Source organism: Drosophila santomea, chromosome 3R, assembly GCF_016746245.2.
Source record: "Drosophila santomea strain STO CAGO 1482 chromosome 3R, Prin_Dsan_1.1, whole genome shotgun sequence".
Classification (NCBI taxonomy): Eukaryota; Metazoa; Arthropoda; class Insecta; order Diptera; family Drosophilidae; genus Drosophila; species Drosophila santomea.
Genome location: NC_053019.2, coordinates 21884478 through 21909702, shown reverse-complemented (window position 1 = coordinate 21909702; position 25225 = coordinate 21884478). Strand labels below are relative to the sequence as shown.

Sequence of the window (25225 nt, the reverse complement as noted above, 5' to 3'; positions counted from 1 at the left end):
ATCTTAAGTTCAACGTATTATTCCGCATATAAATAATATATTTTAATAACAGTAACTGCAAACAAGTTTTCTATATTGGGTGATATCACTTATCAATTTATATGACTTATTAATTTACTAAACTTAAAAAATGGATATTGTTTAGATTTTTTAGGTTTTATTATATATTTTTTTTCTAAAAATTGTATTATTATTTAATAATCAAGTTTTCCAATTTTGAAATAAACAAATCATCGATTCTATCGATAGCACATCGATTTCGCACAAATCTCGTTAACCGCTTACCAACACTGAGCTTATTGGAATAAACAAAATGCGAGTTCAACTGGAGATAAAACCTTTAACCATGCTGAATTACCGTTGATAAAAGCCTTTTGAGATCACTTTTAAGATCCGGCCAAAATGGATCGGTTTGCTTTTAAGATCGACGCTGCCCTTAAGGCGAATCTCTGCAAGATTTGTCGGCTGTGCGGCATCGATAATCCAGGAAAGGTGCAAATACTTTTGCCAAATGAAGAAGACACCATCGACCTGGACGAGCCCAGAATGTCCCAGAAGATCTACGAGCTGGTGGGCTTCACGGTGAGTAGTTTTGTTAAAGTTAGTCCTGGACCAACCTTAACCAACGCCCTTTGCAGGTGTCCGTGGACGACAAAATGCCGCAGACAATGTGCAGCCTGTGCGTGGATAAAATCAATGATTTTTATGAGTTTCGGGAAATGTGCTATGCGACGAATAAACAGACTCGAAATCTTTTGGGATTAAAGCAAATAGAACCCGCAAGAGTAAGAAACGAATAAACTATACCATAATTAATGAATATGCGTACTAATGTCTTATATACGCCTTACAGCTAATTGATCTTAAGCCCATCGTTAAGAAGGAACAGCAAATTTCTGGGGCAGTTGGAAAACGAGGAAGGAAACGCAAGGGCGACGAATCCTGGCCAAAGAATAACCTTAATGCCAAGCCACAGGTCAAAAAGGAGCCCTTTGTGTGGCACAAGAAGCAAAAACTGCAGCCTTCACAGATGACGTCCCTAGTGTCCAAAAGAGAGCCGGAGATGTAACTATAACATACTGTCATATTGCTCTATTTGTTAAACATCCCCTTTTTATTATACCAGCAAAGACGAACCCGCTGAACAGGAGACCAATCTTAAGGGACCAGCGAAAAAGGGCGGTCGGAAGTCAATTTGCAGCGTTTGCGGCGAGAAGTTCTTTAGCAAGGAGCTGGCCGACGAGCACAAAAGCCTGGTGCATGTGCCTTCGATACTGCGCTACATTTGTAATGCCTGCAACCAGACGCACCACAACCAGAGCGACATACGTGCCCACCAGTTGTGGCATAAGCTCTCCAAGACGCCCTACAAGTGTCCCGTGTGCGACGCCAGCGTTCCTAATGCCTACGCCTTTACCCGCCATTTACGCGAACACACACCGCCCACTCCCGTCCAGCTGCTCGTCCTTGATCGGGAGTGTCCGCTGTGCAAGAAGACTTTCGTGACGAACTTCTTCTACAACACTCACCGCTGTGCCATCCGTAAACGCAAGTGCGGCGGTTGTAGTCGCACCTTGAACACCGAAGCGGCTTATATGCGTCATGCCCCAACCTGCCCAAAGATTTACCTCAACCACTCAAAGCACATCATGCCCCAGGTGGTGACCAATGAGGCGCAGATGCTCATCAAAAACGAAATCGAGGAGGAATTGATGAGCCTTCCGCCGGCCACAGCTGTGCCGCCGGATTTTGTCATAGACGAGGGTATGCAACCGATAGTGGTCCTGGAGCGCCTGTCATCGCCTTTACTGCGGGCTTCGGCTGGACCCAATCAACTGGGTGCCTCCAAAAGCAAAAATAGCGATAGAGTTTCTGCCAAGAATTATTTGAAACGAGTGGATCAGCTGCTGAAGAATACGATGAACACTCTGGTCAGCATCAAGCATGAGCCGGAGGTGCACATCAGTGACACGGGGCCAGCTGCAGGTCAGGCCGAGAATGACCCCGAGCCGGAACGGGATGAAGAACATCCAAGTTTTGGCGATGATTTCCAGGCAGCTAACGATGACAGCGAGGAGGAATGTCAACTGGAAACCGGATCCGATAAAATGTCTGCTACTGCCAGTGACGATATTCCCAGTGTATCGGTTAAACAGGAACCCGACTATGAAGGCTATGAAAAGCCAACGGAGGTGAAGCAGGAGCCTCTAAAACTAAAGCTTAAAATAACGAAGAATCATGGAAAGCTAAATTCATCGCTCATAGACGATCTGGATGAAGCGGGATCAGTATTTGGCAGAAGTAGCAAAAAGAAAAAGAAACGAAAGCATAAGGAACGGGAGAAGGAAGCGCCAACCGAGTCCGAAAACTGTCGAACAGAATCTCATAATCAGCCCGCTATTAGAATCAAACAGGAACCCGTTGATTACGCTCCTGAGGCCACTGTCATGACCACTATTCCCATGACTCAGTTTGAAAGCAGCTTAAACGAAAACGAACGAAGCGCGGAAGTGGATGAGGCTATGGCCCAGAGTCAGGAAGATGTTAAGCCGAATCGCATGGAGCTTGATCGTATGATGCAGATCTCCCATGTGGCCAGTGGCATAGATATGGCAGAAGAAGCAATGGCTTTGGAGAGAGCTGAAGAAGCCTGTCCCGAGGAGCTCCAGACACGGGATGGGTCTCAAAATCCGTCCCCTCAAAAGGTGAAATCCGTAAAGTCCACAGCGCGCAAAAGTACAGGTGGTGCGGAACGAAGAACGCATAGCCCACCGAGGACGAACTCTTTGCCGCAGATTGTAGCCGTTGTGAGCGGCGATTCGGCGTTTAACATGATTTCCATAAAGCCGGAACCGCGAAATCGCGGATATGGAGACGAGGAACCAGAAGAAGAACGAGAAACCACAGAAGAGATTAATCATAATGACAAGATGGAAGAGGAGAATGCCTACATTGGCAGTTTAGACCTAAGTAACGTATCAGTGAAGCAGGAAAGGGAGTTGGACATATGCGAGATAGACGCCTTGCCCAGCAATGGATTGAAGAGTGATGAGGACGATGACGATGGAAATGAAGACAGTGCCTCATCAGCGGATGAAGCAGAGGAAGCCATGGAGCAGGACGAGGAAGAGCGCATCTATCGTGAACTCGAGCTGCCTCCATTGGAACTTCAAACCGAAGGGGATAAGCCATTAACCAAGAAAGATGCGGAATCAGAGAGAATGGATACAGAGGTACCAACTGCGTTGCCTGCCGGCGAAACTCCCCCGCAAGCTCCTGACGTACATGGTGTGGAAAAAGCACAAGCTTCTGCTTTTAGTTTGGTCATAACCAACATATGCAGTCAAGCTGTACCGCAGCCTTCTTCAGCATGCTCAAATGAAACAGAATGTTCAATAGGCCCAAGCTCCAGCACTGCAGATGAACCAGATTCCCAAACAGTGGGGAATACCGAGACTTCTGCAAACGACGTCCAAACTTCTCAACAAGTTACCATTGCCGAACAATCCCAGTCAGATCCCTGCATTGTCTCTCAACACGCAGCTGGTCCCGAAATCCAAGCAGATGATATTAAAGATCTCCCTCCCGCAGCTACACAGATTCAATCCTGTAACACAGAAAACGGAGCGCACTCTAATGCAGATATGGAATCTGTCATTGAAAATCCGACGATCACGGCAATTCGACCTCTCGAAAATTTGCCAATTGAAGTCTCTATAGGAATAGCAGTCTCAATAGGAAACGATGCTCCTCATTCGGAATCAAGTGCTCATGTCAACAGTCAATCCGCCGGAACAGGAAATACATCTTTAGCCCTAGAGGAGAACGAATCTCTTCCAAGTGGAAGTGGCAGCTTTTTTCCGCCTATACCTGAAAACCTCTCCCCCTCACCAGATAATTCACCACCGCACAATAATCAATCGGAATCTCTAGAGAAACCAGACACGGCAGCAGGAAGTGCAGATTCCCTAGCAACAGTGTCCCTCGATGCTCCCAAGGACACTGAAACGCTGGCTTTGCCACCTTGCGATGCAGCTAACATAGATAGTAACTACACGTGCGACGAGGAGCAGCAAAACGTGCTTAATCATGAGCTCTCGGACCAACAACTGGCTACACTGGCAGACAGACACCTGCTAGTTCACGAGGAGCAGCCGGCTTTGCTGGAGGTAATACCACCGGGACTCTCGTCTAGGCCGATCGAGGAGACTGAGAACCGCATTAACGAGCAGCAGCAGGATCTGGAGCAGGGGGAGGAACGGCCGCCTCGTTTCCAGGCCAACGACGACTCCAATATCAACGAAATCGCCGAGAACAATAACAACGCCAACATCGAGCGTGAATTGCAAGACGATGCGCTCGGGGCTCAGGAAAACGTAAATCCATAGACTTCGGATAGCTGATTGGCCATACCCAGTATACAATAGCATGCCTCACTAATTCTGTTAGAAGTTGTAAATATATACGGAATGGTGTATCGTGCTTTTGTAAGTGGATGAAATCGGAGCTACCATGAGTTGCGAATAAACTTTATAGGGATAGCATTGGTTTTAAGTTAGATATACACAACTTTATTACATAAATTAATGGCTTATATGTTAGCATATGTAAGTATTATGTATTTAAATACATACATCGCACAAAACTCTTTAGACATGCGTACACATTAATCCAAAATCTGATCCACATAAATTGCTCGCTCTGACAAGCTTATTGGGTTTATTAGTTTCAAAAATGTCACGAAAACATACATATACGTAATCTTGATTTAAATACAAACACACAGAAGAAAAATGACTACAAGTTTGCATTAAATGCGCTCAAACTAAAAGAAAATACTTATGCGTTACTAGGTCATCAAGCGATTGGGTGTAACTGGATGTAATAGACAGCTTTAGCGGACCCATGGGTGCCCGAGGAAGCCTTGTGGTCAACGTAATTAGAATACATGCCTATTGGACTTAGCCACACTTACATTACATTTGTTAATAATTATTTCAACAAATAGTGAATTATTACTGAGCAAACTTGTAAATTTAGTTTATGGTTAATTGCGGGCAAATCTATTAGTTTGAATATTGTATTTGAATAATTCTCAGCTGTGGCTGTGGCTTTATTAATAGCAGTCACAGATTACTTTTCGTTTGATCCTTTCCTTTTGTTGTAGATTTATAAAATATATTCACTATAATAAATTTCTATCGCTCAGTTTACAGTTTTTTTTCAGTTCGCTTAAAGGTGAAAATCTAATTCTTCACAAACTCCTTTTACATTTTGGTGTTCTCAAGTTTTTGGCACAGTAGTCTGAACGGGGTTTGCAAAATTCACCCACATATATATGTGTATTTTTCATATTTAATTGAGCAGTTTTATGGATATGCAAATGTGAATTGGAACAAACGAAAACGGGCAAATGCTGATAAAATTTCTCAATTTGTGGTTATACTTTAGTACATTTTGTTTTTGTTAAACTCGTACAATTAAATTAAAGAGGTATGAAAATTCACTAACAGTATTTACAGGGATTTATCTAACGATAAACCAAAATGCCAAAGCACAAGTTAAGTTATTGCTTATATTTGGAATAGTGTCTGCCTGCCCCCATCGCATCGTGTCATCCGTAGTTCCCTTAGTCCCACTCCCCTTCGTTGTCCGAGGACTCGGTTTCGTCCTCGTCCGAGTGGATGGCATTGCCACGCGCCTCCAGCGCACGACGCAGTGCATCGGCCAAGGCGTCTGTACCTGCTCCGCTGTCGCTGACTCGCTGACTGCCCAGCTCCCGTTCCTTGGCTGGCTTTAAAACAGTGCCCTGACGTATATCCTTCATTAAATCGCTGCGAGAATCGCCACTTCCAGTGCTGAGAGCAGCCGTGTCCACTTTCTGTTTGGATTAAGTCAACCGAATGAGCAAAAACCAATTAAACTTGCGGTCACTTACCTTCAGCTGGGTTCCCTTGCGTATGGCGTCCATTAGAGCATTGCGTGGATCTGGGGCCGCCGGAGCTGCTGGCCGGGCTGCTTGAGTCGGTGCTTGCGTGGTCGTAATGACGGGAATCTCTCCCACTGGCATGGGCGGGGGCGGTGGTGGCGGCACCGCTGCTGGTGGTGGCGGTGGTGGGGGTGGCGGCTGTAATAAAATTCCAATTCCAATTATTGCTTGTCCATTTTAATCGGCCACAGATGACTTACCGCTACAACGGGCGCACTGACTGGTGGCGGTGGTGGAGCGGTGCTAATGGGTGGTGGTCTGCTTGGTGGTGGAGGAGCTCGTGTGGCGCCCGGCACAGTGACGGGCACTGCGGGCGGTGGTTGTCTTGCCGGCGGCAGCGGAGGAGCAGTTCTTTGGTTGCCATTCTGAATTAAGAGATTGCATGTAGGGTTAGAGAAGCAGCATGTATAAAAGGGCTAAATGAAAACTTACAGAGGGATGTCGGGTTGGCACCGGTGGCGGCATGGGAGGCGTTGTTTCCGTTGGCGATTCCACACTGTATTGCTTCACCGACGCCAGGACATTGTTGCTCTGTATGAAGTCGTAGATGAAGGCGCGAGTGTCCCGATCCTTTAGCTCCACTTCGGAGACACCCGCCTTGACGAAGAACTCGTTCAGCACTTCGTCGTTCTCGTTGCCCGCCAGATCAAATCCCTTCTGCGCATCCCAGCCCACATGGCTGATGTGCACAAAGTTAGTCGGCTGGCTGATGTCCGCCTTGGTCACCTTGCGCTTGTCCTTCTTGTCCTTCGCATTGCTGCCCAGCCCAAAACTGCTGGACAGGAAATTCTTCGACTGCGCTGGCGCTGGCGCAGGCGTCAGTGTTACCGAGTTGATCTTATTGTTCCTCAGCTGAACGCCGTCCGTGGCTGACATACCACCCTGCATGGGTGGTGGTCTTGCCGGCTCTCGCTGCACCTGAGGCAATGGAGCATTGGGCGCCTGCTGGCTTTTCTGCCGGTTGCGCTTCTCTTGCCGTTTGCGGTTGCGCGTCTCTATGGTGGCGTCCACGATGCGGAAGAACGAGTCGCACTCCTCCTCGGAGACGAAGTTTAGTCCCACATGACCATCCTGAAAAGATTTAATATTAGGTTAAATGCTAAAACGAAAGTAGGATCGATAAAATTACTTACACTGCCCTCGAAGGTGAGCAGGAAGGGTCTCGACTTGACCACCTCCATGCCATCGTAAATCTCGTGCTCCCAGATCAGCTCGTTCTTGATCAGGCAGTAGGCGCGCATGAAGTACGACCGAATGGCGCTGTCCTTGACGAAGCACACCACTCCGGTGTGCCGCTTCTTCCAGTGGGCATGGGCACTGCCCTCCGTCTTGTAGATCTGCACCACGGCGGTGTTGAGTGTCTGAAAGTGGAGCAAGCAGAGATTGCGTTACACAAATTTATGACCATCGATAGAAAGGCCCCGGGGCGATTATCTAATACGGGCGAACAAAAGCCTTCCAACACCTTCAGTTTGCGCCTCATTTGAATGCAACTATCAATACGACGACCACGAACTCAATGAACTGTCGCGCTCGAGCTGAAAAACTCATCTGACTTTCGGTTTCGCTAGTTTCTGGCCATCGAGTCGATGGCCCCCAGTGAGTGTTGACTCTTTTGAATACCGATTAGCCTGGCCAGCTCTTGCAGCAACTGCAACTGGGATTTGCCGCTTGTCATGAGGAGCACGTAGCCCCGGTTGATGGAGGGCCTATGTCTAGTCGGTGGACATTAGTCTAGTGGACAACTCTCCGCGGATCAGTGCGTATATTTGCCACAGTGCAACGGAAACCCATAATGTGCACAGGCAAAAATTAAGTATCATCCACTGCTTTAAAATGGAAACTGTGTTTCTCTTTAAGGAGAAAGTATAGATAGTACCCTTGAGTTCTGGAAAATTGTTCTTAGTGAGCTTTGAGTGACGGAGGACAACGTTTATGACCCAGACAGGAAATGGTGGCGACATTCGAATAAGTGCATCCTGCACTGCCACTCAATTGCCGCATCAGAATAGTTGCCAAAACCATTATGTGCATGATGCTCTGGCGGCAGAAAAGTCAAGGCAAGCGCTTATATATTTATTGAAAACTTTGTGAGAATTTTCGCAACAAGGACACAGGAATTACCAGCATCTCTTACGCCCTATGAAAACGATAGAGTGAGACTTGTGGCCCTAACATTTGGCATTTGCCTGAGGCCAGAACATGACCCTCAACCCGAATCGTGGCTAATTGATTGAACTTGCCGCCCCTGGGCGATGATCCAAAATGTTACGTGCTGGCAATTGTAACACTGCAGCCGAACAGCAATCCAGCATTATCAATTAATGGGCACATTAGAGATGGATGGATGGGCAATGGCCATGCAGAAACGTTTGCAGCTGACCTTTGGCTCAAATAAAAGAGAAAGAGGCATTGACGAGCCACTGGATTTTATGTAGCTTCGGATGTGGATGCTTTCCAGCCCACACAGCACAGCACACAAGTTGTATCGCTGGCAAGTGCGAAATTGTGAACACATTTGAATTTTTATTGATGCTTAGCTCTGGCTCTTTTATTTACTCGTCAACTTTGTGCGGACATAAGTAGCATTGTAAAAATGATGTCTTGCCTTCTACGTACAAGCTGTTGTTTCTTTTGAAAAGCATTAAAATCGATGGAAAACCAGCGAGAGCCGACAGCAAAAAGTGGTCATTGCCACCGAGCCATTGGCTTGAAGGAGTGGGGGAGAGGTGGGGTCTTAGCGGTAAAAATCAACCCAAATGGGCCGAGCGGTAAAAATGCGCATACGCCCTGTGGTCACTTTATTATGTCAGTTTATAAATAGGCATTTATCCAGCTATCTATAGCCACTAACTTAATTCGCAATGTATTTAGAGAATGTCATTGCTATTTAAAGATGTTTAAAAATACTAGAAGTGAGTCAGCTACTTCGCTTGTTTATTAAAATTCTTTAAAAAGTAATCAAAGCCAGCTAATTATTCAGAGAGCAAGAGCTGGGATTTAAAGCGCACAAAAGCCAAACATAAACATCAATTAGAAAGTTCGGGCTGTGCAGAAAAATGCGTTAAATAAGTGTATACAAATAAATGCGAGCAAGAGTTGCGACAAGCGCGACTGCCAAACCACAATAACAACATCGGGTTTGCTAAGCTGCAGCTTTGTGTGTTATCACACGATGAATGTGACACTATATCGCACAAAGGCAGGCAGCATTCGATACGGTGAAAACTAGATATGGTTTGATGATTGATTGAATATTTTCCGAGGCGCAACAAAGGCTTGCTCTTGAAAACACCAGTTAATCCCTTTCTTTATCTCAGGAAGCAGGGCATACGCAAAGGTCTGGGATTAATGACATAATTTACAGATTCCTTAACATTTTCATCGAATTGCCTAATACTTGTAGCTACAGTGAATCGAAAGCAGAGACCATAATTATGAAAAATGGATTGGTAATGCGTGAATGAAGAGGGGCCAACTACCTTAAACAGCCCACTGGTTGCATTGCTTTGGCAGAGTTCAAATGCATTTGGAAACTGTTTTGTCAATGGAAAGTTGCGAATTAGCAAAGCGTGAATTGCGAATCAAAATGAGCGATTTTTCCCATGTTGTGCACACACAAACACCATAATTATCCGCATAACGGCCGCTGTTAAATGGTCACATTCCAAGTTTCCACTCCAATTTCAGGGCATTCTTATCGCACTTGGCATTGGCCGGTGATTCGCATCGGGCGGGCGGACGGATTGATAAGATACGGTTCGCCTGTATTTCGCCTCAAATACCAAATAACCCAATGGGCCGGTGCTAATGGTTTCTCTTTCATTTTGCACCAAAATCGGCATTGGCACTCCTTTACTATAGAGGAATAGCGTAGGAAATAAAAAACTAATCAAGAAGTGCAAACAACTGCGCTTGTGGGATATCAATGCCGGCTCAAGTCGTTTGCTGATAGAGGCACTAAGAAATGCTGGGTAAATATTAGTAATGCTAACAAATTCTAACAAATTGCTCTAGTAACACTGGCCAGCACACTCGCACTCTACTTTTCACCTTAATAAATATTCTTTATAATCATCATATAAACATTCTAGTTTCTGTCACACCTAATTTTGTTAAAACATTAAACACGAGAATAGTGCCCAATAAATTGTAATCTATGTATAGGCGCCATAGAACAGCTCTGTTACAATGATTCATCATTTGTTTTTTAATTTTCTACTTAGCAATGCGAACATTAATCTAAATGGTTATCTGCACTGACTCAATCCAACGTTTCAGCTGAATAATGTCGGTTTCAACTAAAACCAAAGCTAATAATATGCATATGTTTATTTATAAACTCCAATGAAAGTTTTATAGTTGACCAACTAACTATTTTGGGCTCGACATGTATAGAACCCAAATGGTTTTCAGTTTCTAGCTTCCGTTCCCAGCTTTAAATGGGCAAAGTAACCATTTGGCTATGTTGGGCAGTGTGCAAGTGAAATTTGGTAAATATGCCAGACAGCTGCCCACCGACCGATGATTTTTATGATATAGGGTTACTATTATGCTTCTGCGAAGCGTCGAGCGAAATTCGCACACGATGGGCGACACTTGAGCCGCAGGAAGTGCTTCATCAAGCTGTGGGATTTGCTCGGCGAAGGCGGAGGAGGTGGAGGAGGAACACAAACCATGTCATTGCCTAATTATTAATCACCCGGACGGGGCATTATGCATCATCAGTCACAATCACAACTCACCTGGCACTTCTTGCCCAGCAGCCTGAAGACGGCCTCATTCTCCTCCTGGGTGAGCAGCGTGCTGGCGGCATTGACCTTCGCCCGCGGACCGTCCTGCGACCTCATTCCGCTGCTCATCTGGCCGGAGTCGTTTGATCTGGGTCTGGAGCTGGATCTGGGGATCTGGGCTGGTTTCCCTGCACAATACGGACACAACACGCATTTTATTGTGTGGCGAAAACAATACGCAAATGAACAAAAGCTAAATGTATTAATTTAATAACACAATACGCAGGGGAGCCCGAAAAAATAAAAAGTTCATTACAATACAGGCACTCGGAGCTACAGTTGAGCCTCGATAGGGTGAACAAGAGTTTGGGATTGAGAAGTTTGAGTTCAGAATGTATTATATTAAATGGGTCAGGCGCTTTTCAATCGAATTATTGCAGTTTACGCTAGGGAATATACAAAGTTAGCTACACTCAATAGGTTGTCTTGTTTTGTACAGTGTACAGCTTGTAAAAACTCCAATCCACAGAAAGTTTGAGCAACAAGTAACCCGATTTGGGATCGAAGAATTATGGTTTTCAGACTGCTAATTCGATGGATAATATCGTCTTTACGGTTTCGAATGGGTTTTAGCCCGAATTACGGCCAAGAGCGCGAGCGAGAGCGACCGAGACCTGCGCTGGCTATGACGATGTAGCTGGTTATGGTGTCGTTGGGGCTGCGAGCGGATCGCCTGGGCTGAGTCACGGTGCTCGAGAGTCGGAAATCGGAATTGGAATCAGAAACAGAAGCAGCAACAGTCAGCCAGCTGCGTTTGAATGTGGGCAAGAGGCAGAAACTCTGAAACTCTTCGAAAAGAGCCCTTATCTTTGGCGAAAAGCACTGATTAGGTGTGCGCATGTATCTATGTGTGATACATGCACAGTGGTCTGGGTTACTCAACATTTCGCCCTTGCCATTTGCCACTCCACCCCACTGTGCGCCACACCGTTCAGCTCCAAGATTTGTGACAACACCTGTCCACCGTCGCGCCAGGTGGGGTGAAAATGCAAATGTAAATAGACAGACGCTGCTGCGGATTGGGAGTTTGTCCATGGTTTGGGTTGGGTTTTGGATGATGGGACTCGCCCCCAGCTCAAGGTCTCAGATTTCCCGTGAGCGCTGCTCTGCTGGGGGGGTCGCCCATTGATTTTTTGCGTTTATTTTCGTGCACTGCTCTTCACTCTTTCGTTCATTTTTCCCACACACAACACAACACACCACAAAATCTGTGTAGTCTCTGTAGCCTTGCGGACTCCGGGTTCCTTAACGGGAGGCTCTACTATGCGCGCGTCCGCGTCATCGAGTGCATGATGTTGAAAACGAGTGGTCCTCCGGGGTGTTAAATCGCCTGTTCGCGGACGCACTGCTAGTTTGTTTATTCATTTATTTTTTTTCAATTCAATTCATTTGCTCGCGAGTGTGACCAGCCGCACCAAGCGATAGGCCATAATTCGTATCTATTCGATAATTCCCTAAAAAATGCAGCTAGCTCTGCCAAGGCCCTGTTCAGACCATGCTCGAGACTTAACAATATTGCCCATCACTAGTTCCGCCTTAAAGCTTGATATAATTTATGTTTCCACTTGAATTTAAGTTCATATATTTAATCCATAAGTTAAAATATATCTGAACTTTATATGCAGCGGCAAAACGTATTGTGCGATCCGCAATCCTAATCCTAGGTGGCCTTGAAAGAGGATATATTTTAGCATTGACATTATGATTTCCGTTAAATTTGAATTACAGCATTTTATGTCCCTAAAAAAAATAACTAAAATATTGAAATAAAAATTAATATTTGTCCATTTGGCTTTCAAAATATGTTTTATTTTGTTAAAAATAAGAATCGAGTAAATTTCACATTGGTTTTATTTCTTGCTGACAAAAAGCATATTTCGATTTATTCATATTAAAAATGGTTAATCGCATTAAATCGGTAAAAATTAAGTTGCAAATGATGGGCTTAATGCATAAGCTGTTTCCTAAAACGGTTACCCTTAAGTTGCTAAATTATGTAAAAGAATACTTAAAAAGCAGTGACTAAAAATGTGATTTTTCTTCTCTCTTCAGATATTTGGTGTTTGCATAAGGAAGCCAGGGGCATATTTTAAACTTAGAATATATTCTCAATACAGATGTGCAACTATACGATTGTAATTGATTTCAGTAGCTGCCCAGTCGGAGGACAACTCTTCTAACTAAGTGTATAATTTAAATCAGAACACATATTAGACTTGGTAAACCTTTCCTAATTAATGCGACAAATCGAATATATAGCATTTATATATATGCCAGTATACATTTTGTATATATTGGGGAGTTGTACACATGTTGAAAGGCCTGATCTAGTGTATATATATGCAATACATTTGGCTACACACGATCGGGAGCATAGGGCCTCCTTCTCTGACTGTGATTTGGATTAGTTGAAGTTACTAGGAGTTTGCGCTAACTCTATGCTAAACTGGTTGCTTACAAAGTTTTAGGGTCTACGTACATACATGTATGTATATGTAAAAAGTAAAAGGAGAGTTGAATATTGATTACATATTGTATATTGACTCCTATCCTAAACACTCTTTGATTTTAACTCTGACTCTAGCTCTGCTTGTGGATGTGGACCTGTGCGTGTTCCGTTCCTAAAAAATGCTTGACAAATACAGTCCTGTTCCTCTTACAGTCTCCACTCCTCACTCCTCATTTTTCGCTTTAACTTGGCTAATTTGTGATCGATGCTATCCTGGCAAAATTAACCATCTATTTTCGCGCGCCCACAACTGGCAGCTTGGACTTGACTCCTCCAGCGGTGCTGGGGGTATTGTCAAACGTGGAGCTACGCAGGAGCGTCGGCTTTCCGTTGCCATTTCCGTTGAGCATGTTGGAAGATTTGGTTTTCTGCGTCCTCAGGTTGGATGACGATTGCTTCGTTTTGGCCTCGTCCACTCTCTTCCAGATGTTGGCTATGCGGCTTTGGGCCTGGTTGATCTTGGCCGCAGCTGCTGCGGCTGCACTGTTTCCATTCAGGTTGGAATTGCTGCGTGATGGTGGCGTGGTGGACGACACCCGAGCGGAAACCACACGCGAGGCAGCGGGGGATTTGCCTGCGGCTAATCGCAGACTGGTGTTTGCCCTCTGCGGCGTCATACGGCGGACCGGCGCCAAGGGAATCCTCTTGGGAGAGCCAGCTTTGGATGGTGAGCCACCGCTGGCCGTGCCCTTCTTCGTGGGCAGCTTTGAGGCGCGGTGCGTGGGACTGGTTTGAGCTGGTTTCGTCTCCACAACGGGCACTTGAACATTGGAGTTCGTTGGCTCGTCCTTGACAAAGGTTCCCTGGCGCTCCAAGCGAGCGGGAGCGGGAGCGGGCTCGGGTGGCGGCGTTGGCTTCTTTTTGGCTGGTAGCCGAACTCCTGACCCGCCGGCCACCAGACTGCGTTTGGCAATTGTTGGAGATAGGGTTTTCTTCTTGGACGGGGCGGCATTGTTACTATTCCGTTGACTCTGCATGCTGTAGGGTGAGACGTATGCTGGTTTCTTGCGACCTCGCACCAGTTTTACGGCCGTGGCGGGCTCCAAAGTTGTGGGCTTGACGATAGGTGTTTTAAGTTCCACAATTGCCGGAGGAGGAGGCAGCTGCGCCGGTTCCTGACCGTCGCACGACTCCGTCTCTGAGTTCTGATCGCACTCCGGGGATTCCCCCGCCTCTTCTGGAGGATCAGTAGTCTCGCAAGTCTCCTGACTCTGCCCAATGTTTATGTCCGTGATGAAAGTAAACTGCTGCATCATTGCTCGAATGGATGAGAGCTCTTCGCTTGGGCAATCATCGGGTTGGGGTTGTATCAAAGCCAGCGGACACTCAATCAGCTGGGTCTTGTACCGCTCCGCACTGCCCCTTCTCCTTCCGTTTGGGCGCGGTGGTGAGGGTGTGGCCACAGGAACAGCAGTTTCCACAATTTCTATCTGCAGAGTTTCATTGACTTCTGGTGCGTCCATCTCGCAGCTGGTGGCTATGGTGTAGGTCTTGTAGCGATCCTTCGTGAGACGGCGCTTGTCTTTCGGGGTGAGGGATCGGCGATTGGGCGATGGAGTAGAGCCGTGCTTGGGTGTGGACTCGGCCGAGCTGTAGTCATTCATTGTGGCGTCCTCATCTTCGTCGAAACAGCTTTGGAGCACGGTCATGGTCTGATCATCACAAGCAGCCGTCTCATAGTTGGACACTGAAATGGTGGTGGCCATGCTGCAGTCCTGCTCGCCATCGGCCACCTCCGACTGAATGCTGTCGACACTGATCATGGAGTCCAGCAGTTCGTCCATCAGCGACGGAGGCTTGATGTTGTCCAGCAGGTTGCAGCTGGAGTTCACGCTCTCCGCACTGCCAGCCAAGTGGCCCAGGGCTCGTCGGGCTACCAAATTGGCCGGAAACATTTTCCGCGCAAACCTGGGACTCTTGCTGGGCAGCGGCTGGCGCAGGGAACTCGGCTGGGAGTGGTCCTGGTAGCAGCTGTTCAGCGATTCCATTCCCGACGGCGGACGTACGTTGTCCAGATCCAAACTGTTCAAGCTGAAGGTCATCTCCGTGTTGTCATCGTCAGTGGCAGCGGGCTGGAGTAGATTTTCGGCCAGAGCTCGCGCCTCAAACGCAATCATTGTCGAGTTGGTCATAATGGAGGCACTCGTTCCATTGAATAGCAGTCTTTGCGGCTCCAGTCTGACGCCAGCATTCTGCACTTGACCACCCAATTGAAAGTTAAGACCCCCCGATGATCCTGAGTAGCTGTCGGCATGACCATTAACCAGGGTATCTGTTTCGCCTTCAAGCGATGCTGGTTGCTGTTCATTCGTGGGTGTAATCTCTACAAACTCATGCAGAGATCTCGCCTCCGTGGCGTCTTCATCCAAGCTTAGGGAGGCCAGAACAGGAGCCGTTTGACTTACGCTGGGAAAACTGACATCATTGGGACAGGTGCTCTCATTCCAGGTGTTGTTACTGCTGGCGTTCTTGTGGCTGTTGCTTCCGCTGTGGTTGTGGCTGCTGCTGCGCAGCTGCTCCGCCGAGGTAACAAACTCCATGGTCAGTCTCTCCACAGACTTTAGCATCAGGTCGGGATCCTTGTGCTTCTCGCTTGCACCGGAGATGCACGTTTCATTGGGAGCACTGTCCAACCTGACCATGGTCTCCATGATGAAGGACTGATTTGATTCATCGCTGGAACGATCTTCCGAGTCCAAGTCCTTAGACCCAGTAGCGGTCTCGTGACCGTTCTGACTCGCGTTCCCGCTCCCTTGATCTGGAGCTGCTGGACTTCTTGCTGTGTCGGTGACGGTGGCGATGGCGTCGATAGGATTCGGGAGGATGGGGCTGCTCGGTTGCGTGGACGACTGCTGCTGCGGATTGGGTGAGCTGGTGGCGTGCGCTTTCTGCTCTACGTCTGGAGCTGCTGTGCTGAGGGCACTTGCTGATGTAGTAGCTGCCATTGGGTGACACGGTTCCAATGCAGCCGCAGACGTAGCCAGGACGTTTTTTGGCACGGCGTTGATCTTCTTCGAGATGCCCGTATTGATGCACTCCTGCAGCAACTTTTCGTCCTTGCGTTCTCGCTCTCGCTCCCTATGATGATGGTGATGATGATGATGGCGCTGCCGCTTGACCTGACCACTGGATGGCAGCTGCACCGGCAGCGAATCGAACTGCTTGAGATTGGGATTCGACTGGGCGGAGGATGAACCCACTATGGGTTGCTCATGCATTTGCTGGGCCCGGGCGCCCGGTTCCTTCGACTTGTACATGCCCTTGAGGATGCACAGCTCGAAGAGCGACTTGGACTGGTTGTCGTTGGAGTCGCTGGAGTCCACAGAACTGTACGACTCCTGCTGCTGGCTCTTGCGGACTGTCATCGCCGAATTCAGGGAGCTGGCCGAGGTGGCCGCATTGATGGCTATGGGCTGCGAGGAGTTTAGCGAGCTGGAGCGCTTGCCGTTCGAGCTGAAGCCAAGATTCGATTTCGGTCTATTGCAACCAGCGGCAATAGCCTAAAAAGATAAACAAATTTTTTGATATATGGTTGATTTGGTGATTCTTTTACCGCTCACCTGACTCAGTAAGTTGGTGTCATCCTCCGAGTCAATGGATAGAGAACTCAGCGAATCATCTTGCCAATGCGGTGGTCTTCGGACTTGCTCCTGTTTGCTGGACTTCGGCTTCATTCCAGGATTCTGATCCACACTGGATCTAATGGGAAATGGATTGATTAAATATAGTTTCTCGTTAATTCAGATAAGCTTTGCTAACTTGAACCACCAATTAATATTAAAGCAAAACATTTTCATGCAATAGCAATTATCATAGTAATGCTATGGATCATTTGATATTGATATCAATTTTAATAGTAATTAAATACTCATTAAGCAAAGCCTACTTGGCCATATAGTTTAAACGTGATTACTACTCACGGAACAGTCTCCTTGAGTTGCACGGCTGGGCCGACCAGACTGGATCCCACGGTGAGATTGGATAGACCAGAGACCACCGAGAAGTTGCAGGGACTGTCCTCCACCAAAAACTTGTTCATTTCATCGGCGGAGGGCAGGTAGCCTGGCAATTGGTTTCCGCCACGTCGAAGCATGGCTATGGGATCTGGAGTGGGTTCAGCTAGGGGTTTCTTCATGCCATCGCGGATGCACTGCTGCAGCAGATGACCAGCTGCTCCACCGCTGTCCGATGCGTTCGAAGATACATCGTCGGATAGCTGATGTGTGTATATCTGTGCCTGACCAGTCGCGGCTTCCTTGGGATCGTTGGAGCTCATGGAGATGGCCGATAGGTTTGTGTTACTTGCTACTTTGGAGAGCAATGCTGGAGTATCCTCGGTGCAGTAGCTACGAATGGTCTCCTCAGCCACGTCCACTTCCGAGTTCACAACTGTGGATTTCACAGCATCAGCTGGCTTCCGCTGCATTCCCATGTTAATGCAGTTGGCCAAAAGGAGCTCATCTTCGTTGTCTTCCTCGACCACACTGGCTGGTGCCTTTTCATCATCCACTATGCTCAGATTGCTCAAGCTGGTGGCCGTGGAGAACTGAGCAGGTGTATGCTCCACATTGAAGCTGCTCAGGTCGTCCTCAAAAACGCTGCGAAGTGGTTGCATGCTGGCCGGGATTACAACTGGTGGAGAATCCACATTCTGCCCGGAACCAGCGGCACTATTTCGCCGTGGAGATTGAGGCATACTTTGTGTGGGGGAGTCTGGGATCTCGGATGGGGATATTACCCCACTGGCCAAGCGACTGAAGTCACTCACCACCGAGCTCTTGTCATCGCAGTTGGCCACATCAACATCCGGATCGTGGACCAGGGAATCCATGGAGCTACGTCGCGAGAACATTAATGGGGTTTCCAGTGCCGAGTTGGCCTGGGTGGGAGGTTTGACCAGGACTTGCTCTGCTGGCTGGGAATCCTGTTCCTCCTGCTTCTCTAATTTGGGTTTGCTCTCCGCATCAGTTCCTACGGCAGCCTGGTTGGCCTTTCCGGATTCATCCAAGCTGCTCAGGGAATCGTAGCGACTGAAGTAACCAGGAGTTCCCTCCTCGCAGTAGTTGATGGGCTTCTCTGGAGTGTACGAACCGGATCCACACTGCGATAGCTTGGGCAGCTTTTTGGGAGCTCCCTCCTTGGAAGCAACCTCGCGTGCCTCTGGCTTGACTTCCGCATCCGCTTTGGCAGCGACTCGTAAATCTGTGACGGAAGCCGCATTGGAAATAACATAAGGGGTATCCTCCGTCTGGTAGCACTTCACACTGTCGTCTAGGATCATCATTATTTCCTGGCCCTCGGATTTCACGGGAACTGTTTCAGCAGGAGGAGTGATGGTACTCTTTGGGGCGCCTGCTGGTCCTGATATGTCCAGGTCGGATTCGATCTGGTTCTCCGCATAGCGCAGGCTAAAGTCCGTGGGCTGATCCAGGTCCGTTTCCTGATATGTTGAGGTCTTGGTGGCATTCTCGCTGTACTTCACCGAGTAGTCAATGGGCTGTTCCTCGGTTGCCTCTGTGTCCTGCTCCATTTCCAGATCGAAGTCCGTCATCTTGGGCTTCACTTTTCGATGTGCATCTGAAGCAGAGGCGGAGCGAATTAGATGATCGTAAGCGCAATCGGATTTGGCCGAGTAAACAGAGTCCCTGCTCTCGCTCTTCGTTAGCATTGCCGAACGAGTTAAGCGTGGCGCAGAAGGATGACGTCTGGATGAACTAGATGCGCGTTCCTTGGCCAATTTACCGCCCGTGTCCAAGTTGTCGCACGTCTCCGCCGTGTGGCGCTCACCCAGCTCCTGCTGCAGTGCCTTGGCTTTGCGTGCCTCCAGAGTGGGCAATGCTTTGAGGCCCATGGAGCGGGCAATGGGATCCAGCTGGTGATGATTTTGGACAGCAGGTCGGAAGTTCAATAGGTTCTTCAAGGCCGACGAGCTGCCCTCTGAGATCATGGCGTGTTTGGAGTGGATCAAGGAACGCAGCATGGGCACCGCTCCATTGTCCCACAGGAACTTCTGATCCTCGGCAGAGCGAGCTGAAAGGTTCCATAGGGTTCCGCAGGAGTTGCTGACCACCGTGAGGCTTTCGGACTTCAGTTGCTGCAGCAGAATGGCCAGACAGTTGTGTTGGCGCAGGATCTGCCGATACGGTTCACATACAGCAATGTGGCTGGACACGTTCCGCAGGATTCCTCCCGCATTCTCAATGATCTTAAGTGTTTTGCTTGGACCCTCGTAGCTCAGCATTCCAACCAGGAATGCCAAGGCTCCGTCCACGGCACAGAACTCGGCCTTGTTGGTGCTGCAGTGCGCCGAGAGATTCCACAGGGCCGAGAGTATGGCCTTCAGGGTGTTCTCACTCCTATTCCGCATGGCCGCCAGGGCCAGCGCTGTCACCGTTCCAATCTCATTCAGCACCGCCTTCATGTTGCTGTCCGCTCGCCAGGAGAGATTGCGCAGCACGCTGGCCGTCACCTGGAGCAGGTCGTCCGGTGCCGAGTCCAATTGGGCCACCAGGGCCTCCATAAATTGCTTTTGTCCGCACAGCAGAGCCTTGTTGTTCTCATCCCCAAAGGTCAGATTGGTCAGTGCCATCAAGGCGTATCTCCGCAGAGAGTTGCAGCACTGATCCTCCGGCTTGGGTCCGTGTACGGCGTGATCCAAGTGCACCAGGTTGGGGATCGCGTGCAACGCCCCCAACTCGCACATGGCATGGCGGTGCTCCTCATCGAAGCTGACCTTCATCAGCGATGAGATGGCGGCCAATGGATGGCGGTCGGAGTCATCGGCAATGGCCTCGCCGCCACTCTGGAGCAGCGTCTTCAGGAAGGAGCAATAGTCGACGATCTGGTCAAGCAGTCGGAGAACCTTGGCCTCCCTCCTGCCAGCCTTCTCGTCCGGATGGCTGTGCACCACATTGTGCAGCGCCTGTCCAGCACACTTCCGCACCTCCTGGTCGTTGTCCGGTGCGTGCATCATCTGCACCAGGAGCGGCATGCAACCAGAGCGTCTTAGAGTTGCGCAACTTTGAGCATTTCCCGAGAGCTCCAAGAACTTTTTTGCCATTTCGAGGGGATCATTTGAACCCAACATGGAGAGCAGTGAGTAAACACACTCCACCTTAGATCCCAATGTGGCTTCCACTGCCGACGAGGTGTACCGCTCATCGAAACTGGTCGTCCAGGCAGCTCCCTTGGGCAGTCTTGGAGCAGGAGCAGGTGAATCCCCGTCCAGAAAACGGGAGAGCGTGTACGATGGTTCCTTGCTGCGCGACGGACGACCTGCGCTGGCCGGGGAGCCGCCTCCATTCCTCGGAGGCAGTTCGTCCAGCTGCTGCTGCTGCGCCGACTGTCGCTCGAAGTTTCTGTCCAGGCTGCGATGTTCCCTCATCTCGCGCAGCTCCTGGGCCAACATGTAGTCGGGCGGTATGGGGTTCTCGTCCAGAAAATGCTTGGCTGTCGGCTTTTTACCAACGGCACCTGATCCCAGTCCCACGGCGCTCTGGGTGAAGTGCAGCGTGTTGTCGTCCTGTGTGAACTCCTTCTTCGTATAGCCACTGGCGGCCAGTTCGTAGTCGCTCACCTCGCCATCCCGCTCGTACTTCTTGTCCATCTTCAGCTGCTCCCCGGAACTGGCCCCAAAGCCGTCTTCATAGTCTGGCGGCGGCACTGCGTCGTAGTCGAGGAAGTGCGGCTTACGCTCCGGCACCGAGTCCACGTCCACATCCTCCAAACTGAGCCCGGCGATGCCCTCCTCCAGATCGGGCGTCAGCGTTGGCTCCAGCATGGTCTGGCGGGGATCGGGTATCGGGGTTCGGGGGCTGGGGATTCAGGATGTCAGTGGTCCTAGTCAATGCTCCATGGCCTGCAAGGGAAGCAGATAGGAAAGGAAGAACGCAGTGAGTGCGGGCACAATTGAGACTGTAGATTGCTATAAATTTAGTGCCGGACCAGGGCGTGGGCTAATTATAGACGCACCACCACCACTCTGCCCGCCAATCCGCCAATCCCTGTAGTAATCCGATGGGCGAAACCCAAACAGAGACGAGTCAGCTAGCTGCATGGATGCATATATCAAATATCAGGTGTGGGCAGCGCTCAGAAATGCAAAAGTATTGACTATACAAGGTGATCAAAGGAAAGATGTAGCAAAATATGGGGTGAGCCTCGAAATTATATGTATCTGATGGTGTATTTAACATTGTTGCACCTTGAAGCTAGACTTAACTATAGTTTAATTGAGTGAGGGAAGTTTAACTAATAAGTTAAGCATGGGAAGCTAAAGGCAGTCGTCAGTTTAGCGCCTACACTTAACTCATCAAGAGCATATGACTCGGTTTATGATCGATGGAAACTATGTATGTCAGCTTTATGATATGAAAATCCAGCCAAGATAAATGCTATCTCAAACAGGTGAAGTCATTGTGCAAAATTTAAGGGAATGATCCAAAGCTTCAAATTCCCAGTTTTGGCAATTTTTCTTGTTAAACGACATTATGTAAGACATGAAATCGAAATAAATTACATTCATCCAACAATTGATCTTAATGGGAAACCAATTTAATCGCTTTTCACTTTTTAATTGGCCGACCCCTATCTGTAAGGTTACTTGTTAGGATCGACTTTCTAAGCAGATGCATAGATGCTGTAGTCACCCAAAAGAATTCGTCTATTGTGGCAGGTTCTGTAGATTGTCTGCTCTATCGCTATATCGCTGTATCTGTAACTTAATCATCAGGCAACTTTCAGGTGGCGGCAGCCACAATAGCAAATGAGCAGCTAAGTCATTATCATGATTAGCTGGCGCTGCATCTTTTAGAAAGTTAGCGGCACACGGCGTCGCCTCTGCGGAATTTCCAGTGCATGAAGAAAGATACAGATGCGTTTGCAGCAGATATATTATATTGCCCCGACTCTAGTTGTTGTTGCTACACACACTCCATAAGCACAAGACATATTTCTCATTTGAGCTACCGTTGAATTATGTGCAAATGCAATTTGGTGCTGCACTTCTTTTTTGCAGTTGTTATTGTAGCGTAAAATTGAGCGTGGACGGACAGATGTGCATAAATATGTATGTACACAGGGAGAAATAAACGCAACGTTATTAATCAAGGGTCAAAGAAAAGTTTCGGGTTCTGAAATTAACTATTAAAGTATTCAAAAGTATGCAAGAATGCCTTTTTCTTGATTAACTGCATGCTTCTAGACACCTTTACTATGAATTTAACTAGAATATAACAAACGATTTAAGATCCCGATATGCATCTTGTACTTGCAAGCATTTTTCCACTGTGTACCCAATCCAATTCAAGACTTCAAGTGAATTGGGACTGGAATTGGGAATGGGAATGGGAATGACCCGGGTCGTGTACCAGTTCTCGGTCCGCACAAGTCGTCTTGTTCAAGCTCCAATTGGCAAATTAATCAAATTTTAATTGCGACCAGCGTAAAGAGCGAAAACAGCCAGCGAACGAAAAGTGGTAACCGCAATTTGAGTGGCTGTGAAATGCAAATCGCTTGTGTAACAGCGGAAATGCATCCATCCAAGCCGCTCGATTGGAATGCCGCACTCAACTGAACTGGACAACAGTGGCCATCGTTCATCATCGCCGATCGATTGTTTGCCCAGGCCTTTACACGAAATATATAATAAATATGGTAGGCCAGCACTATCAGTGCCTTGATAAGGCACCACCGATTAACATTTAGCAAGAGTCACAATATCTATGTGCTCTCGAGGGCAAGAATTCGAAAGACGAGCAGAGCAATTCGATGAATCAACGATCTGCGATCAGCGAATTAGACAAATGAGCGCTACATACCATGTATATAGATACTTTTAGTACCACAAGGAATGCGGGAATATGCGTCACTTGTCTAGCCAAGAGCTCAGTACTTAGCCGGTTCCCCAGAGACGACTCCTCGTGTCATTAACCGGCCAGCGAGTCGCACAAGGGAATCAGCCCTCGCACAATGGACACAATTCGACACAAAACGATTCGAGTCAACTGAGTTTGGAAACTAAACTGATATATTTTAGTGGATAGAGAGTGAATCAGACTGCTATTTTCTAGTCACCCAGTTAAAACGTCTTGCAGAGATAAAGAGTATTAAAAACAAATGTGACTTATTGCTTGAATCATATGAGCTCGTATTTACTAGGCTCTTACTTAGCATTTTACTTCTAATTAAACTGATAGGTGTAAACCAATCAAAAAGAGTTTATTTGATGATCTATATCCAAACATTTGCATAATCAAATCAATATGTGAATCAACAATTCCATTTATGGTATTCTGCATTTAAATGAAGCAGCTATAAATTGCAAACAGATTTGGATTTTAAAAGATTAGGCTTCATCACCTTATAGAGGGTAAGGTCTTAAAAGTGATTTTAAACCGACATGTGATTACCTTTTTTGGAAAGTGTAATTTGTGGTGATAAAATGCATACTATGTATGTAGGTTAAAGTATTTGAAAGAGGGAAGTATTTTTGGGAAGATTTTATCTCATTCTTGATTTGCAGGGTAGTTTTCGTCACACCCTCCCCTAAAAATGCGTAGAAAAGTGCAATTAAGCCATGATAGAATTCGCAGGAAATAGCACAAATAAAATCTTATATTATATTATACTAAGATATTTAGCCAGTGATTAGCTTCACCGATTTTGCTAACCAATCTCGCGATCCCACCCACTGTGCGGTTTTTTGGCCTGGCACACATTTTGCATACGAAATATTCGCGGCAGAATTATCAAAGAAAGAAGAATTGAAGTCTTGCGGGGGAAGAAGAAGCGACGATGATGATGGAACCGAGCGCCATCAAACACAGGGAAATTTACGCAAAAACATTAAATAATGAAACTACATACATACTAACTACAAACATATGTACATTATGTGCAAAAGCACTTCTGATTTCTGTGTGTGCATTTATGAGTTGGTTTAATGAGCGGCACTTTTGTTTTGCTGCCCGGTTGTTTTGTGTCTTTGCCGCCGCGAGATGATGATTATGTAAATTGTAGAAAAGTAAAAGGGAAACTAAATACGAGCGCATGCAGTGTGGAATTGTGTTTTCCTTTTCTCCAATGTTTTGTGGGCATGTAAGACAATCGAGCGTGCCGATATTATTATTAGTGTTTTCCTTAATGCGGTGATTAATTATGCTGAGGTGAAGTGGAGTGGAAGTGCTCGAAAATAGTTATCAATTAGGCGTGCCACAATCACTTGCAGCTGTTGGAAAACAAAAACGAAAACAACAACAGCGAAACACACTGCGTTTTCCAACTGATAAAGGAGCAATCATTCACACACACGCACTCACAGACCACGCACACAGGCACGCACTTTGCACACCCACACTAGGGCGCAGTCGCATTCTGATTGGGACCTTTATTGATTTTTCCTGTAAAAGGAATCGGCAGGAGGAGAACAGGAAACTATAAAAAGTATCTCATACTTTTAGTTGAGCTAAGCGCATTTGTATTCGCCAGCTATATAAGGTGCACATTAATTAAGTAAACATTCTGCGTTTTATTGTCAGGCCCAAAAAGAACAATTCCAATTGGAAGAGCCAGCGACTATACTCCCACACACACACGAACCCAGAGATTCTCCGATTGGCGTACCTTGACTAAAAACACAATTTCTCGGCAGCTTGCTCGCCCACCAGATGACACATTTGCCGCTTTATCACTTGTTTGCCCACAGATATTGCCACTATTTGGCTTTTTGGTTCATTTCGCGACAAAACAAATACGAAACGCGCCCGAAATTCCGTGTCCGCTTATCAACAAGAAATTGCGACCAACCGCGGCGAGCAGTGTGACTGTTATATCGGAAATTCGAAAAACCAACAAAAACGAGCTACTTGAGATGGGAGATGGGAGCGATATTTATGGCAGGGAAAACAAATATCGTCGGAATGTTACGTACTTTCT

At 47.4% G+C, this 25225-nt stretch overlaps 3 protein-coding genes across 4 annotated transcripts; 1 reads left to right on the top strand and 2 right to left on the bottom strand.

Moving 5' to 3' along the window:
- The first annotated feature begins 294 nt into the window (after nucleotides 1-294).
- Nucleotides 295-4475, top strand: LOC120451150. The gene is made up of 4 exons (XM_039634577.2): nucleotides 295-582; nucleotides 639-785; nucleotides 854-1065; nucleotides 1127-4475. Exons 1-4 carry the CDS (start codon nucleotides 403-405, stop codon nucleotides 4386-4388), a joined length of 3801 nt encoding a protein of 1266 aa, XP_039490511.1. The 5' UTR covers nucleotides 295-402; the 3' UTR covers nucleotides 4389-4475.
- Nucleotides 4476-5420: 945 nt separating this feature from the next.
- Nucleotides 5421-12205, bottom strand: LOC120451151 (neural Wiskott-Aldrich syndrome protein). Of its 2 annotated transcripts, none has more exons than XM_039634578.2 (7): nucleotides 11983-12205; nucleotides 10735-10910; nucleotides 7123-7350; nucleotides 6422-7060; nucleotides 6190-6354; nucleotides 5939-6127; nucleotides 5421-5881 (listed from the first exon to the last, which is right to left on the bottom strand). In XM_039634578.2, exons 2-7 carry the CDS (start codon nucleotides 10849-10851, stop codon nucleotides 5630-5632), a joined length of 1590 nt encoding a protein of 529 aa, XP_039490512.1. In that variant the 5' UTR covers nucleotides 10852-10910; nucleotides 11983-12205; the 3' UTR covers nucleotides 5421-5629. The 2 variants fall into 2 exon arrangements, with proteins under 2 accessions (XP_039490512.1, XP_039490513.1); XM_039634579.2 differs by lacking the exon at nucleotides 11983-12205 and adding an exon at nucleotides 11337-11432.
- A 410-nt stretch (nucleotides 12206-12615) lies between these two features.
- On the bottom strand, nucleotides 12616-25119 carry LOC120450876 (adenomatous polyposis coli protein). Its single transcript, XM_039634103.1, has 4 exons — nucleotides 24914-25119; nucleotides 17212-21149; nucleotides 16852-16990; nucleotides 12616-16791 (listed from the first exon to the last, which is right to left on the bottom strand). The coding sequence occupies exons 2-4, from the start codon at nucleotides 21069-21071 to the stop codon at nucleotides 13522-13524; spliced, it is 7269 nt and encodes a 2422-aa protein (XP_039490037.1). The 5' UTR covers nucleotides 21072-21149; nucleotides 24914-25119; the 3' UTR covers nucleotides 12616-13521.
- Between the last annotated feature and the right edge of the window lie 106 nt (nucleotides 25120-25225).